Source organism: Mus musculus, chromosome 18, assembly GCF_000001635.26.
Source record: "Mus musculus strain C57BL/6J chromosome 18, GRCm38.p6 C57BL/6J".
NCBI lineage: Eukaryota > Metazoa > Chordata > Mammalia > Rodentia > Muridae > Mus > Mus musculus.
In genome coordinates this window covers 30,969,683-30,987,913 of record NC_000084.6, presented here as the reverse complement: position 1 = coordinate 30,987,913, position 18,231 = coordinate 30,969,683, and the positions used below count along the sequence as shown (strand labels likewise).

Genomic DNA, 18,231 nt, shown 5'->3' with positions numbered 1-18,231 from the left:
ACAACTAACTCCAGAGATTGCCAGATGGTGAAAGGTAAACGTAAGAATCCTACTAACAGAAACCAGGACCACTCACCATCATCAGAACCCAGCACTCCCACTTCGCCCAGTCCAGGGCATCCTAACACACCTGAAAAGGTAGACCTGGATTTAAAAGCATATCGCATGATGATGGTAGAGGACATAAAGAAGGAATTTAATAACTCACTTAAAGAAATACAGGAGAACACTGCTAAAGAGTTACAAGTCCTTAAAGAAAAACAGGAAAACACAACCAAACAGGTAGAAGTCCTAATAGAAAAACAGGAAAACACATCCAAACAGGTGATGGAAATGAACAAAACCATACTAGACCTAAAAAGGGAAGTAGACACAATAAAGAAAACCCAAAGTGAGGCAACGCTGGAGATAGAAACCCTAGGAAAGAAATCTGGAACCATAGATGCCAGCATCAGCAACAGAATACAAGAGATGGAAGAGAGAATCTCAGGTGCAGAAGATTCCATAGAGAACACCTGCACAACAATCAAAGAAAATGGAAAATGCAAAAAGATCCTAACTCAAAACATCCAGGAAATCCAGGACACAATGAGAAGACCAAACCTACGGATAATAGGAGTGGATGAGAATGAAGATTTTCAACTCAAAGGACCAGCAAACATCTTCAACAAAATTATGGAAGAAAACTTCCCAAATCTGAAGAAAGAGATGCCCATGAACATACAAGAAGCCTACAGAACTCCAAATAGACTGGACCAGAAAAGAAATTCCTCCCGACACATAATAATCAGAACATCAAATGCACTAAATAAAGATAGAATACTAAAAGCAGTAAGGGAAAAAGGTCAAGTAACATATAAAGGCAAGCCTATCAGAATTACACCAGATTTTTCACCAAAGACTATGAAAGCCACCAGAGCCTGGACAGATGTTATACAGACACTAAGAGAACACAAATTCCAGCCCAGGCTACTATACCCAGCCAAACTCTCAATTACCATAGATGGAGAAACCAAAGTATTCCAGGACAAAACTAAATTCACCCATTATCTCTCCACGAATCCAGCCCTTCAAAGAATAATAACAGAAAAAAAACCAATACAAGGACAGGAACCACGCCCTAGAAAAAACAAGAAGATAATCCCTTAACAAAACTAAAAGAAGACAGCCACAAGAACAGAATGCCAACTTTAACAACAAAAATAACAGGAAGCAACAATTACTTTTCCTTAGTATCTCTTAATATCAATGGACTCAACTCCCCAATAAAAAGACATAGACTAACAAACTGGCTACACAAACAAGACCCAACATTTTGCTGCTTACAGGAAACTCATCTCAGAGAAAAAGATAGACACTACCTCAGAATGAAAGGCTGGAAAACAATTTTCCAAGCAAATGGTCTGAAGAAACAAGCTGGAGTTCTAATATCTAACAAAATCGACTTCCAACCCAAAATAATCAAAAAAGACAAGGAGGGGCACTTCATACTCATCAAAGGTAAAATCCTCCAAGAGGAACTCTCAATTCTGAATATCTATGCTCCAAATACAAGGGCAGCCACATTCATTAAAGAAACTTTAGTAAAGCTCAAAGCACACATTGCACCTCACACAATAGTAGTGGGAGACTTCAACACACCACTTTCACCAATGGACAGATCTTGGAAACAGAAACTAAACAGGGACACAGTGAAACTAACAGAAGTGATGAAACAAATGGACTTAACAGATATCTACAGAACATTTTATCTTAAAACAAAAGGATATACCTTCTTCTCAGCACCTCATGGTACCTTTTCTAAAATTGACCACATAATTGGTCATAAAACAAGCCTCAACATATACAAAAATATTGAAATTGTATCCTATCAGATCACCATGGACTAAGGCTGATCTTCAATAACAAAATAAATAATAGAAAGCCAACATTCACGTGGAAACTGAACAACACTCTTCTCAATGATATCTTGGTCAAGGAAGGAATAAAGAAAGAAATTAAGGACTTTTTGGAGTTTAATGAAAATGAAGCCACAACATTCCCAAACTTATGGGACACAATGAAAGCATTCCTAAGAGGAAAACTCATAGCTCTGAGTGCCTCCAAAAAGAAACTAGAGACAGCACACATTAGCAGCTTGACAACACACCTAAAAGCTCTAGAACAAAAGGAAGCAAATTCACCCAAGAGGAGTAGAAGGCAGGAAATAATCAAACTTAGGGGTGAAATCAACCAAGTGGAAACCAGAAGAACTATTTAAAGAATCAACCAATGAAGGAGCTGGTTCTTTGAGAAAATCAACAAGATATCTGTGACAACTGATATTTTACAAAGAACAAATTAAATAAATCTTTGTTTCCACATCAAAAAAAAAAAAAAAAGAAGACTTAAGGACAAACATATAATATGAGACCATTTGGTTCACCCAGATATCAATTTGCAAGGAAGAATAAAAAACAAGATGGTTTGAATGGAGCAGAAAGTATCCAAAGATATCAGATAAAATTAAATAAATAAGTCAGGTAAAATTTATCCAAGCCATTTTCTTTGGAACTGGTCATGAAACTTACAAGGCTATTTAAAAATTTAAACTGTACACAATGGCCTAGAGAGACAGTACAGCACTTAAAGAGCACTTGGGGATCTTTCAGAGGACCCAGGTTGGGGTTCTAGGACACACATGGTGCCACACAATGAGCTTTAACTCTAGTTCCAGGAGATGTGATGTGCTCTTCTGGTCTCCACAGGCACCAGTCACACTCATGACCATAGGCAGGCTGTCTTAGTTAGGGTTTCCATTGCTGTGAAGAGAAACCATGACCAAGACAACTCTTATAAAGGAAAATATTTAATTGGAACTGGCTCACAGTTTTAGAGGTTCAGTCCATTATCATCATAGTGGGAAGCATGGCAAAGTCCAGGAAGACATGGTGGGTGCTAGAGAAGCCAAGAGTTCTACATCTTGATACAAAGGCATACAGGAAGAAACTGGCAGCCACAGGCACCTAGGACTGCAATGGGTAGAGCCTGAATATAGGAGGAAGCCTGCAAAGCTCTCCCCATAGTGACACACTCCCTCTAACAAGGCTTCACCTCCTATCAGTGCCACTCCCTATGGGCCAAGCATATTTAAATAACCATACAAGCAAAACAGAAATATATATATAAAGTGAAATGAAGTTTTGTAAACTTGAATGTTACTAATGAAAATAGAACAATATAAGCTCTCAGCTGGTTTATTCATTTGTATATATGTGTGTGTGTGTGTGTGTGTGTGTGTGTATGGAAAAGTATGATGTGTGGTATAAAGGGATATTTAGTAGCTCCATGAATTTAAGTGGAAAGAAACAGTCTAACCATTAATATATATATAAAATTATATATAAATAAACATATGCTATACATTAATATATAAATTCCAGACGTTGCCTCATACACTAAGCATTGAATCTGTAACCCTGTGAGAAGGCCTTCACTAAGAAGATACTTTGCCAGCAGCAGTTCTGCTGGAAGAAAAAGAGCCATCCTTCTGATTGGCTCTCCTTACTGAACATTAGCACTCACAGTAGTTGCGATTCTTATCCTTTTGTGCTATTAAGAGTTATAAAGCTTATTGGGCGCTACCATTACCATAATAACCTTCACTATCATTCAATTTATTACAATCTATTTCCCATTCACTAAGCTAATGTGAAAACTAAAACAGATGTAAAGAGTGAGGAAGCTCCTAGAGTCAGCGGATCTCTGCTACTGCGTGCACCAGCAGCTGGCCCATCTGGTACCAGCTCTGCTCCCTGGCGGCAGTGCTCTGTCTGCCTTCCAGATGTTTGCCAATCCCTCCTCTAGCTGGTGGAGAACCATCCTTTAGGTTTTTGAAATTCTCTATTACCTGTATGAAACAATTCTTGCTCTTATTTCCCCAGCCATTGTCCCGAGGCGTTCAGGTGAGCATTAAGTCTCACGAACTATTTTGTGCCTTGGGTTGCTCCTTGGCACACGAGTTCACCAAGTCTTACTCCCAGCATTCAGCGCACGGTCCTTCTCCTTGCCAGTGCTACTTTTCCTCAAGATTTAATTGTAACACAAAGTATTCTTTCTTCTAGCAGACTATATATCACGAGAGTATGAATCTTTTTTCTTTGAATCGGAGTAGAAAAGCTGCTACTTCTTGTTCAGTCTCAGGTTCTGACCAAGGCTGACCACAATTAGCAAATAAAGAGCAGGTTCCCTAAGTTTTAATAACACTTTGGTCATAATTACCGCCTCGACACTGGCCATATTTCCTAAGTATACAACCCCAGTATTTAGTGGAATTTTTTTCAACCGGTATGTTTGGGAGTAAGTTCCCCAATACATTCATAATTCGTAGATATAAAGTCAAAGGTAGGAATGATAAATATATGGTTTCATAATATTGATAGAGCGTGACTGAAATTTATTTCTTAAGTGCGTCTTAACATCTTCACTTAATTTCCTTTTTGTAAATGTAGGCTCTTTGGGTCACCGATCTAATTAGAATTTTAAAAAGATGTGTAAGAGAAGATAAATATGTTAGTGTTTAATTTCCATTTAGGTTTTATTATAAAAATGTGGAAATTACTTTGAAACTCAATTAGATCACTCAGAATTCATGTTCTAGTAACTACTTAAAAGGTGAACGCTTGTTGGTAAGTAGAAGGCACAGCGTTCTTGTGTCTCTTGCTGAGGGGTTAAAAACATAAAGATCTGAGCTTTCTTTAGTCTATACAGGCGAGCACTCTGACGGGGCTGGTTTGCTGTGTCTGACTGTAGCAAGAACCTGCATGTGGAATGTGTTCTCTTATTTTATTTGAGATAAACTTGATTTTTGCAATTGACTTTAAAATTTTTATATACTTTATTATCTAAAACTGTAACTAAGCAAAGTGTACTCGATACTGAAAGCTTAAAATCTAACCTGAAGCTTCATGGCTTCCGTTCGGAACACCAGTTTTAACTAAACAGAAGTTCATTTGGTTGTATAGACTTTGGACCTGTCTAATTTTTTTTTTCTGCCGTGAAGTTTTTATTTACATTTTTCTTTAAATAAATTATGATGTTTGTAATGGTTTCCTTGTGATGCTTATATTTTTATAATACAAAACATCTCATCAATCTGTTCATATAGAGAACGCACCACATATGAATGCATACGGAAAATGTTGGTAACTCGCAAACACATACACATAATTTTAAGGGAATAAAAAGTATCAATTTAACTCAAGACTCCTTTATTCCACTTTGACTGCCCCTTCCAAAATTCTACTTATTTGGTAGTAGACATAACTCCCATACATCTTGGTGAAAATATTCTCAAAGAATTAATAAAAATCCACACTGATAATTCTGTGTCCGGGCACCAGTGACCACACCTACATTTCATCACTCATTTGGAACACCATGCCAAGAACACATCGCAACCCTACTTACATGCTGATGTTTTGCTAGGTTCTCTGCCACTGATTAGTATCAGACTATATGTCTAATGTGTGCCCTATGGAGATAATTTGTTGGGTAGATGCTTCAATTGATGTGTTTACCTGTTTCTACATTCCTAAAACACGAGTACAGTGATACAAACATCATATTAACATAGATTTACATAATCCTACAAATTTTCATATGTTATATTTCATTTCATATTTCAGTCCCAAATATTTTATAATTTTCATGCAATTTCATTTTTACATACATGGGAATATATTTTTCACAAACGCTTCGAGATTTCCTAGCTATTCTTTCTATTGATTTCTAGCCCAGTTCTGTTTCTTTTTTTTTTTTTTTTTTTTTTTTTTGGAATAGGATGTGATGTTTATTCATTGCAGTATTTCCAGACATGGTTTAGCATGGTATCTGATGCTTACTTGAAAATAACACAAGTATCTGTGGCATCGGGTGTAGCATCAAATTGCATGAAAGTTGTATCAACTATTTTCATTGCTTTGTTCAAATCTATATTCTTACTGAATTTTGATGCCTTGTTCATTTAACTGCCAAGAGATATATGCTAGGAATCTCAAGTAAAATTGTGGATTTTAGTAATATCAGCTCTTTCTTCTTATAAACTGAAGTCATTCTTTTTTAATTAAAAGAAGTTTATTCACACACATATAATATTTCTGGTAGGTTTATTTTTATCTTTATAAAGTGTTTTCCTTATATTATAGTAATAGTCTTTTATATAGTGTACACTTTATCTAGTGTTTATGTAATTATATCAGCTTTTGTGTATAAAGTCAAATCTCATTCTTTACAATGTATTGCACATACAAGATATTAAAGAAAACAATATATATTCACAAAATATATTTGACAATGAAAATGTAAAATTTAATGTGATGCTCCATGCCTTTCATTCCAATTGCCTATTATAATTATATAGAAAATGCTCATTGATTTGTATAGACTCTGAGTCTAGTTAATCTTGGTGGGTGATATTTTATTAATTGCCAAGTTTTGAAAATAATAAAGTTAGTTAAAAAGAAAGGAAGGTAGGAAAAAAGGAAGAAAGAAAAGAAGGAAGGAGGGAAGGAGGGAGGGAGGGAGGAAGGAAAGAAGGAAAAAAGGAAAGAAGGAAAGAAGAAAACAGAATGGAGGAAATACCTTGGGCACTGTACCCAGGCTGGAGTATATACCTGCAGAAGAGAGTTGGGAGTGGAAAGAGGTGCTCTCCTGTGTATTAGGGGTAGGGAGAGGTGCTCTCCAAAAGGCAGCTTAAAGAGTTTTGGAATCAGGTCAGTTCTTAGTGTCCAAGGTTTTGATAAAGAACATATGAAGTTAATGCTTGCCTACTAATCTTTTTAAATCTTCTTTCATATTTAAAATAACTTTAAAGTTTTGAAATGTAATTGCATCATTTTCCCCTTTCACTTCCTCCCTCTAAACTTTTCTTTGCTCTCTTTTCAAATTCCTGTGTTGAGGTCTTCTGGGCTTCCCTTGTTAATTTCAGTATGGCTGTCTAAACACCATCTACAGATTATCATAGATTTTTGATATCAAGTTCCGATTTGTAAAGATGATGAACAGAGGAAAAAAACTGAACCTCTTAATCACACAACAAATAGCATCATAGAATCAATTAAATTCAGCTGAGGTTGCTGAAGGCCAGAGCAATGTGAAGCAGCATGTGGATGGAATCCTAAGTGCTATCTGTCCTAGAGAGGCAATGTGCCAACTTAATCCCTGGGAATCTGTGAGCAGCCCAATGCCTTCCCTTCTGGACTCTCTTCCCTTCAGAATCCGCTCAGTCATATAAATCAAAGTAGCATCCATCTTTGCTACTTGTTGGATCGATATTAGCTAGCAAGGGACATAACCAAACCCCAACACCAAAGAGGACAGGCAGTAGAAACTCACTATCTGGCCGCAGTCTAACTCCTCTCTGACATGTCAACTTGTCTTCAAATATAGTCCCAGCATTCCCTTACTCTAGCAGTAAAGATATGTTCTCATGATGTTGATGAATTCTCCCAGAGTGGCTCATCCTCAATGTTCATAACAAATTCTGGATCTGCCTTCATCCTCACACTCATCAGCTCAGGAAATAGCCTGCAGCACCCAGATAACACAAAAAAATCACTGAATTTTTCATATTTAAAAGAATAAATGCTAGACCACAGAAATAAAATGGGTAAATGGGGCCCATGGAGGAACACAAGGACTTTGTCATGCACAAACTGGGCTCTGAATAGGAAGGTACTTCTTTCAATATTTATTCATTAAAGAAAAAGGTTTTTTTGTTTGTTTGGTTGGTTGGTTGGTTGGTTTTTTTTAGAAATTTATACAGACGTTTTGAACTTTCAGGGCTATTCTTGAGTATTAATGACCAGAAGAATTCTTGGGATTTAATGGTTCAGGTTGCAAAATGGTAGGAAGAAAAAATGCTCAAAGTTAAAAGGTTAGTGACCCAAAGCCTTCAATCCTCTTTTGGGAAAGATCTTTCCAAGTCTTTGGAAGATGATAATAATATTACAGGGAACAGAGATAGCTCCAGAAGAGACATTCCCCTGGGTTTCTTATAACAGTGTAGCACTTGTGAATGAGTAAATTTTCTATCATCTATTATTCCAGCCTTTTATGTTCAGCGTTTTAACAAAAAGATGCAATTCAATGCTTGGATCTAGAATAAATCAGCCCTGTGTCTCATATCTAGACTCTGATGAATATTAGATTCTTACATTTCCTAATAGCTATGGAACGTCTATTTGTGACAGTGCCCTAAGTGGAATTAGAGGATAATGCAATATTAATTGCTCCTAAACAGGTTAGAGTGTAAAAATCATCTTCTACACTAAATCTTTCTATGAAGGCAAGAAGCATCGAATTACCGCAGAGATTACTTACTCCAAGGGAAAAGGTGTCTTTTTGCTTAATTTTAGTGTAATAGAATCATACCACATTATCAAGAAGCAGTTTTGAGCACATAGTGAGAAGGTTGAGAGTAGAAGGCTTATGAATTGTAGGATTGTATTTTTCAAAACCTACTTCAACATGTGTATTTAAATGTTTTAACCTCTCATCTAGCCCACCACCCACCAGAGGTAGTGGAAAGGAAAGGTTAGCAGGGCAAAGAATGATGTCTATCTGTTTAGAAATAGTTCTTTGGGGTGAATTCTGTCTGTGTTGTCAGCATATCAGCAGTTCAGTGCACACAAATCAGCAGCAGTAGCTCGATTCTCTTGCAAATACCACTCACAAATCAGCAGTGGCAGCTTGATTCAGAAGAACCCATGAGGCTTTTCCCGTTGACCTGATCCTGTAGAAGCAGCAAGAAGCTGCCAGAACACCACTTGAAGTTCTTGGGTTCATTTCTCTTTACAAAGTCATAACAAATGACAATCAACAAAGAGTGGCAAGATGAACCAAGACTGCACAATATCTGTCTGTTCACTGTCTTATGAGTTATATTTATACCCATTCCAAACATCAAGTATACTCTTAAGCATCCGCTTTAGGATGCCCTTTTCCTAGGCAGCTTCCAGAAATGCCCCATGTGTCAGTTCTCAGCAAAACATCCTCCCATGTGTCTAATTTAGCATAAACATCCTCTGATAAGACAGTGTCCAGAAAAATGTAACATAACACAACTGAGGCTCCCAAGAAACCAGAAATTTTCATTTCAATGTGTCCTGCTGCTTTAGGAAGGATGTCAGGATCTGTTGTGGATAGCCCTGGTCTTGTATTTTGATGCTAATTCTATTCTCCAGGAAGGGCCTACAGATGAGGAGTGAGTCTTAAATAGGTGCCTTGTGAAACTTCTCCCCACCTGAACTTTTCAAATAAAAACTAAAGCCAATGATTGGGCAGTAGGAGGGAAGGTGGAGCGAAAAAGTTTGGAGGAGCTGTGAGTCCCACCATGTGTTTTCTTTGGTTGATAGTTTAATCCCAGGGAGCTATGGGTGTACTGGTTAGTTCATATTGTTGTTCCTCCTAGGGGCCTGCAAACCCCTTTAGCTCCTTGGGTACTTTCTCTAGCTCCTTCATTAGGGACCCTGTGCTCTGTCTAATGGATGACTGTGAGCATCCACTTCTGTATTAGTCAGGCACTGGCAGAGCCCCTCAGGAGACAGCTATATCAGGCTCCTGTCAGCAAGCTCTTGTTGGCATCTGCAATAGAGTCTGGGTTTGGTGGTTGTATATGAGCAGGGGAGGGGGGAGGGGATAGGGGGTTTTCAGAGGGAAAACCAGGAAAGGGGATAACATTTGAATTGTAGAAAAAGAAAATATCTAATAAAGCAAAACTAAGCATTTTTAAAATGCTGTAAAAAGTTTGGGGGAGAAGGGGAGGTGGAGAGATGGGGGAGATGGAGGGGGAAGACAGAGGAAGAAGATAGAGGAAGACAAAGTAGAAGGAAAATGGAGCTGGAGCACGTGGCTTGGAGAAGTTGCAAGTCATATGGGATCTAATAGATGGGAACAAAGTAGTCTAGAGGCAGATCCATCCAATCTAGGCCTGTAGCTTAGACACCAATTAACTGAGTTGTAAATTCATTGACTGGGCTTTTTGGGTTAAAGTTTTACTGCAACAAAAATCATTTCTGTAGAAACTGGAGCAAAACAAAGACTTAAAGAAAGACAAAGTGCAGAAGGCCTTGAAAGGAAAGAAAAGGGAAGTCAATGAAAGATGGGGCTATTTCATGAAGAACAAAAATGCTGGATTTGTGATGAACCAGTACATGGATATCTTGGTGTGGTGAAAATTAGACTGGAAACTCAGCTCATATCCAAGGCAATAGGCATAATTAAGGAAAAACTGATTTCCTTAAACATAGCTTGTCATTCCTTCTTATTGCAGTATTTCCTTTGTCAGGGGTGCTAGGCTTTGTTACCAAGATACACAATCAAAGTGGAGAGTATTTCCCTTTTCTTCTTTGCAGCAGTTACCATTTTGACTTTAGTCCTAAGACAAATTTCAGGCTTTAAACAAATAATTCTTTCCTTTCCCAGATCTCATACTTTTACAAACAGTTATAAAGCCAAGTCTCAGGATCCAGTGTTCTATTTCTGCTATATAATCTTTGGTTCTAGACACATGCATGAGTGTACACACACACACATACACGCACACACACACACACTTACATACTTACTCACATGAACATGTGCACACTAATACATTTGATGACAGAGTTTTCATAATTACTTCCATCTGCAAATATTGTTTCTTCAGACTTGTTTTAGAAAATTAGTGTGAGAGGCCCCTTGGTCTTGCAAACTTTACATGCCTCAGTACAGGGGAACAACCAGGGCCAAGAAGTGGGAGTGGGTGGGTAGGGGAGTGGGGGGTAGGGTATGCGGAAACTTTTGGGATAGCATTTGAAATGTAAATGAAGAAAATACCTAATTGAAAAAAAGATAAAAAATTAGTGTAACATATTAAAATCAACTTTTAGGAAACTTAGTGGTTATTTATTTTGGAAGTGAGCTATTATATTATTATATAATATTATATTATTACATAATATATAAACTTGGATTAATAAGGTAATTTCTCAACTTATAAACAAAATAAAACAAACAAAAAAGAGATTAGGCAATCTGTCTTTTATTGGAGTCTTACCATATTGATTATGAAAGTCTATTATTTTAATTTCTATGAATTTATTATAAGGAGTTTTTCAATGTTTCCCTATCCATCTTTTCATGCCTCAATGTGAGCTGATTATACATCAGATTTGTTGTCTTTTATTCTCTCCAAGATTTTTCTTTTGGGTGTGGGGGGGGGGGGCATTGGGATTGGTATTCTCTATCAGAGTGTCAAAGCATGAAGAAGAGAGTGTAACCAGAATTTTATATAGCACTTTTTGTTTGCTTTGTTGATGTTATACCATGTCCAACATAGGTTGTCTTGGTGGAATTCACAGAAATAGAAATCTCAAGTGTGTCATGCCACTCAGAACCACAGATTGTAATCTGAAAGATTTATGGGAGACATAAATGTTGAGCAGGAATTCAAGAACCATCTATAGTACAATAATCTAGTGTTTAAATATGTCTACATAATTTATGTTTACATGTCTGTTAATAACTTTAAAGCCTTGAGTAGTTTTCTGGATCACTCTTTTGTCTCCAGGAACTATGATCAATATTCAAAGGATGATAAAAAATGCAAAGTGGCAAACTTCAGTCAGCTTATAGTTTCTAGAACATCTAGCACAATGATACAAAGCATAGCATGTTAAACGCACAGATGATATGTAAAGCTTAAGCTGGAGAAAGACTCATTTACCACAGTGACAGGGTTTTGCTTTCAGATTCCTTTATCAGAATGTGGTTTGGGAAATGTTCATTACGCATTGTTAGAAGGGAACTGTGAATTATATCACCAATAATACTTCAAAGCTTGAAATGTTCTCAGTGTTCTCAGTATAGTTGTTTTATAGATAATGGCAAGACGCATAACAAACCATCTGGTAAGTCCTGATTGGACATGCTGGTCAGCATAGCCAAAGAATGAATTTTGATTGCTGGATTATTCACCATCTATGATGCGAGTCATGTTCTTTTATGAAACAGAAGAGGAAGTTGACACAAAATAGTAATACAGATATCCATGTTTGCAAAACTAACTTAAAAACAAACAAACAAACAACAACCCAAAAAACAAGAAACAAAAATCAAAATCAATTAAGCGGGGGCCTTAATATAGAATACATCTACAGCTGTGCTGTTGACCACTGCACTACCATGAAAATCTTGATATTTGAGAAACTGAATTTGAGATATAATTTTTTTCCCGGTGTGGGATTCAGATTTCTCATCTGTTCTTCAAGTGCAGAATTTCTAGAACTTTTGCAAAATAAAATTATACATTTTACTTTTGTTCATAAAGCCTTTCTCTCCTCTTTTTAATATTATTTGTTTATGTCTCCTCCTCCCCGCGCCCCCGCAGGTATCTACAGAAGAAGGCATGAATCTTGCTCGAGACTACAACTGTGCCTTCTTTGAGACATCTGCAGCCCTGCGATTCGGTATCGATGATGCTTTTCAAGGCTTAGTGAGAGAAATTCGCAGGAAGGAATCCATGCTGTCCTTGGTGGAAAGGAAATTGAAGAGGAAGGACAGCCTGTGGAAGAAGATAAAAGCCTCCCTGAAGAAGAAGAGAGAAAACATGTTGTGAGGCTTTGCTTCCGCATCCTTCCTGTCTCTCCTTGTGGGTTTTATCAACCAGACAATTGTTCATATCTCCATCTCACTCTCTCTTTCTCTCTCCATCTCTTTTTCTTTCCCTTTCCCCCTCTCTTAACACACACACACACACAATCTACCTGCAGGCAGAAATTAGACTTCTATAACTGTGTGTCTTGAGATAGTTTTATTTTGCCTTTAACAGCTGGATAGATTTTGTCAATCAGCTGGATAATGCTTTATAGATTTTACAATATATTACCAAATAAAATTAACATTCCAATTGCCTCATTTTCCTGTAAAGTGTAGCTTCATTTTGCATGCTGTCTGGTTATAAAGAAAATCTGCAAACTTGTAACTGGGATGATAAAAGGCTTAGGGGATCTGCTTTTGCCTGATAACCCTGGTTGTTTGCATTTCACAAATCTGTAAATAATGAAGAGGCTGGAATAGTTTAGAGGAAAAAAAAATGTCCTTGTCTTCTCTTAAGTGGAAGAGTCTTGGTATTTCTTCTTGAGTCCTCTATAGATGAACATTAGAGAAATTATTGATAATAGGAACTGAGTTTGTGTTATTAAAATACTAAAATTACATGTCCCCATATTTAGTGCTCAGTCTGCCATATGCTTTATAGAAGTACCACAGTAAAGTTACTGTAATGATAGTCTATGTTATCTGTTGTAGGAAGACAGCAATACTATGAACTAGATGATACATGTGCCCAAGAAAGGACCCTTTGCCCCTCTCAATGAATCTTCTTAGAATTGCTTCACCTGCATAGTAGCCATCTGTCTGCAGCGATATGGCCTCTACATACTAAGTGTTCTCTTCATATTATTAAATTTCCTCTCTCATTTTCCAAGAAGCATTACAAGAAGCTGACATCAGAAATGTTGTTGTTATTTGTCTTGTTATTTGTTCATTGTGTAAAATAAAATCTCTCAGTCACCCATTTTCCCCTTGTGCAAATTAGTTTGTTTAAATTCAAGCTCAGAAAGCAACCACTGGAAAGAATGATAATGGATGCGTGTTAAGAGGAAACTGAAAAAGCTAAGCCTAAAACAGATCCGTCAAAACAATTTTCATGGATTGAGGCCAGTTTTATCATAAATTAGGGAACAGTAGAACTGAGGGACAAGGGTATCTTTCAGCAGTCAGTCTCTTTCACTTCTTGGGCTCACAATGACCCTGAAACCAGATAAGTGCTGAGAATGGAGAAATGAGTCACACAAGCCCTAGCTTCCTGTAGTTTAACATTCACCTGGCAGACTTATTCCACTGAAGTAACACTGGAGTCATAAACACTTGTAAAGGAAAATGATACATTTCACATGTTTACAAACAAGGAAAGTACAGATAAGGGGTTATCAATTCCTACCTGTTGGAATAAAACTCAATATTTCAGAATATTATATTTTAGAGTTACTTTATACTTTAGATTAAAATTCCTTTCTTAATCCCACAAAATTTTTCTGTTTGTGTGTTAGGTCTTAGGATAAGGGGTTGATGTTATTGATCTCTTGTGTTGAGTTTTTCTTAAACCACATCTTTTATACATTTTTTTCATTCATCCTAAAATTCTAATAATACCAAAAATACACTGTAAATTTCTCTCCTAAGGAATATATCATTTAAAAGGTATATCACAAAATGGAAAGAAAAGATGAAACTTACTATTTCATAAAGACTGTAAGTCACTATGATTTTCATTTATATTAAGGCGACATATAACAACTATACATGTTAATAAAGGTCCATGTGATATAGGAGTCTGACAGTTAGAACCTGCTTTTGCTATCTCCCTCCTTCCGTTTGGAATGACTAAGCCTTTTCTTTTCTTTTGTTAAATTGGCTCATTCACCTCCAGCATGTCCTTTGAGTCCTGAGTCTGAGTCTTAAGCCCTTCTATTTACCTCTCTGTTTTCACGGAAAACACAATTTAGAAAATAATTGGCACTACTTTCTCCATGATTGGCCTGTCTATTTGTAAACCTAGTGATTTCCTTGTCCACATGTCACACTTGACACATTTTCTCTAACACCAAGTGCTTAGGAGTTTTATATTTCCTTTGACTCTTAAACGCTTTGTCACTGAGTTTTCCTGATGTTACCTTTACTTCTTCTTCACTATAAACCATGAGTAAATAGTTTGTGTAACAGAATATTTGTACATAAATAATAATTTATGGTAAATTAATTTCATAGCTTAAAGATTTTATGGAAGTTGGGTTAGAGAATTTTTTTTCTCTATACTTTGATACCAAAAAAAAAAGAAGTTACCAGATATTCATCATCAAACTAATAGTATTTCAGACACTTATTACCAGCAAGGGCAGACGTGTGCCTGAAGCACAACTTTAACCCAGTTTTCCCTCTAGAAACCTGAAATCCAGAAGGAAATACTTCATGGATCTAGGTATTTCCTCTCAAGGGCTATGGAATTATAAGATTAAAATATTAGGATTTTTGTTCCTGGCCACAGTCTGGGAACTATACGTGGGTCATCTCATGAATCTCTAAACATGCCTGTGTTATTCTAGGATACTCTACTTTTAGTGGTTCTGGCATTTTCTAGCTCAGGGCCTCCAAACTCTACCAACTGTTCTCCATTACATAATCCTCAAAATCCTTTAGGATAGGCATAATAACAACCTCACTACCTATTTTCTCTATACCAGAGCTTCCAGGAAAGTACAATGAACAGAATGCAATTCTTCAAAATATTTATTAAATTAGCTTACCTGGTTACAGATAATACAGTTTGTAGAATAGACAAATAGAGGCTGGAGAGCCAGGAAGACAGTAACAGTTTACTTCTAATACATAGACTCTTTGGAAATACAAAAGAGCCCAGTGATGTGGCCTGTACCTTTCCTCTCCCAGAAGGCCATGGCCACAAGCTTTCATTTACAAAATGGTGCAAACTGTTTGATAAGGGCCTTTGTCATGTAGTTTCTGATTTTCTTAGCCTTTTATTTTTATAACAAATATTTGTGATAATTTATAAATGGGAAAGAGTATCAATTCTGCATCCATTTTAGGTGTTCAGGTACATGATTGAATGGTTTTAAGTCTTTTGCATCTGTTACAACAAAAGCATATAGTGGAACAAAGCCACTTACCTCATGACTGGATGTGAAAGAGGAAGTTGAAAGAGATGGGAACCATCATCTTATGAGGAGTACACAGGAGTCATTTAAAGAAATGTTACTAAGTCCCACCTCTTAAAGGATCCATCACCTTTTAACACATCAAAAAGGTGTGAATAAAGTCATCGACACACAGATTTTTTTCATTGTCAAAGGTATGTTTACCGAAACCATCACACTAACCCCTTGTCAGTGTTTTCTGAAAATGCCCTATGGCAATGTCTAGAAGCTTTCCTCACTGTCTAGTCAGTCAGTCATTCCAAACAAGTTGACCTTTCAATGGCTGTCATCACAATTAGGCTTATCATCTGACTTAATGGATTCTTCTAAAAACGGTGCAGAGAAAGAAACTGAAGTAAGAGGGACAAAGAAACATAAAATTTGAAAGTGATGAAGGATAGAAGGAGTTCCTAATGGGATAAATGGAATTTATCAATCAAAGCTGGAGAATGCAAGAAAGTTCTCTGAGCTGCATTCAATCACTCTCATTCTTCAGTCAAGCTTGCTTCCAGTTTATAACCTATAAATATTTCCATCAAGACTTCTGATTCAAGTGGTTAATTTTTACAGAAACAAAACAAAACATTTTATGAATCAAACAAACCTTACAAGAGTTTTTGGGAATGGCCAGACAATGATTAGTCTAACTTGAGGCACACATCACAAGAAAGAGCTTATGCCTGATTCTGCCTGAATAACCAGGAGGAACCAGAGATTGGATAGCTCAGAGATCTAAGATAGAACCACATGTGATTGGCAAAAGAGTCAATGAAAAGATTCCTAATGATAGGCAGACCAGAGCCTAGCATAATCACCATCAGATAGGCATCAACCAGTAACAGATGGGAATAGATGCAGAGACAAGTCAAGCATTATTCAGATCTTGGGGAACCCCATAGATGAGGGGAAAAAAGGACTATAGGAACTAGATGGGACAAGAACACCACAATATTAAGTCCCTCAGAATCAACTAACCAAGGCTTATTGGGGATATAGAAACTGTAGCAACAACCAGGGACTCTGTATCCATCTGAGCCAGGTCCTCTGCATATATGTTATGATTGTGTTGCTTAGTGTTCTCATGGAATTCCTAACAAAGGAAGTGAGGATTGTCTCTGACTCTTTTGTCTGCTTTGGGGACCCTTTTCTTCCTACTGGTTTGCCTCATCCAGTCTTGATATGAGGGTATGTGCCTAGTCTTATTGTGATTTGTCATGTCTTGTTTGGTTGATGTCCTTGGGAGAAGGAGTCTGGTCTTTTCTAAAGGGAACTAGAGGAAGAGTGGATCTGGGGAAGAGAATAGATGGGAAGGGAAAATTTGGAGATGTGGAGGGAGAAGTAGAGAAACTGTAGTTGAGATGTAATATATGAGAGAATAATAATTATTTTAAAAAGTTCTTCCATAAAGTATAAATATGTCAGCATTTTTATCCCATTTACTTTAAAAACATTTCATAGTAATCAATCTCATACCTTAAACAGAAAGATAAACTAAATAAAAATAAAGTGTCTAAGACTTCAATAGGAAAGTTCCCCTCTATAGATGAAGAAGCAGGTCCAGAAGAAATGGCATGGCTCCAGGCATGACAAGTCAGACAGGCCTTCTGTCCTGCATTCTGGTTGTCCTTGCCCTCCCCTCCACTCCTTCTTAGGAGTTTTGTAGACAAGCAGTCACGATAACAGTGACTTTGGAGATTTCTTCATCTGATATTTACTTGTCCCTCATATATACAGCAGAGAGAGAGAGAGAGAGAGAGAGAGAGAGAGAGAGAGAGAGAGAGAGAGAGATGGGGCAATGCCAGTTTTATTAAATGAAAAATTTTAGCCCCAACTTTTGCTAGGATGCCTTTAGGTTATTGTCATATTGCCTAGTTTTGGTTAAAAAAAAATTTAAATTGAGCAAACACTCTGACATTTTTGGCATGCCACTGAAGATCATAATAAGAATGGATTCTCTGAATCATCTATTTTGAATTTGGGGCATTTTCTAACTTTCTCTAGAGATGTAATTCAAGCCATCTAATAGTTAAGTTTAAAAATATCTTTTCTTGAGTTGATCAATAGGAACTCTTTAAAGTGTAGGAAAATATGGGGTTTGCTTACCCTCCTTTTTAGGTTAGGCAGACAGGATGCTGAACACATTGCATTGTAGACTATTTATTCCTTCAATAGTTAGTGAGTATAGAGTCAGCTAAGATGTCTAAGTGTATTGTTGGTAGGAAGTGCTTGATTCACAGAAATTTGACTACATAATCACGTGGAAGAAGACAGGAAACATAAAAGCATACTCAGTGGGACAGTAGCATGAAACATGCAGTAAGATCAGAAGAACTATGAGCCACAGACTCAATGTCTTCATCTGAGCTGCAGCCAAAGAACGGGCTCTATGACTTGGGGTTAGTTATAGTCTTTACCTGCTTAAACACCGAGAAACTCT

The 18,231-nt window shown here is 37.0% G+C and overlaps 1 protein-coding gene and 1 pseudogene across 1 annotated transcript in view; both read left to right on the top strand.

The window, feature by feature from the left end:
- The window catches only part of Rit2 (Ras-like without CAAX 2), a 342,815-nt gene extending 329,215 nt beyond the window's left edge, over nucleotides 1-13,600 (top strand). The window contains exon 5 of the mRNA NM_009065.2: nucleotides 12,410-13,600. Coding sequence (NP_033091.1) covers nucleotides 12,410-12,637 — 228 coding nt within the window. The 3' untranslated portion in view covers nucleotides 12,638-13,600. The remainder of the gene's footprint in view (nucleotides 1-12,409) is intronic.
- Gm18651 (predicted gene, 18651) lies at nucleotides 7,190-8,392 on the top strand (annotated as a pseudogene).
- Nucleotides 13,601-18,231: the final 4,631 nt, after the last annotated feature.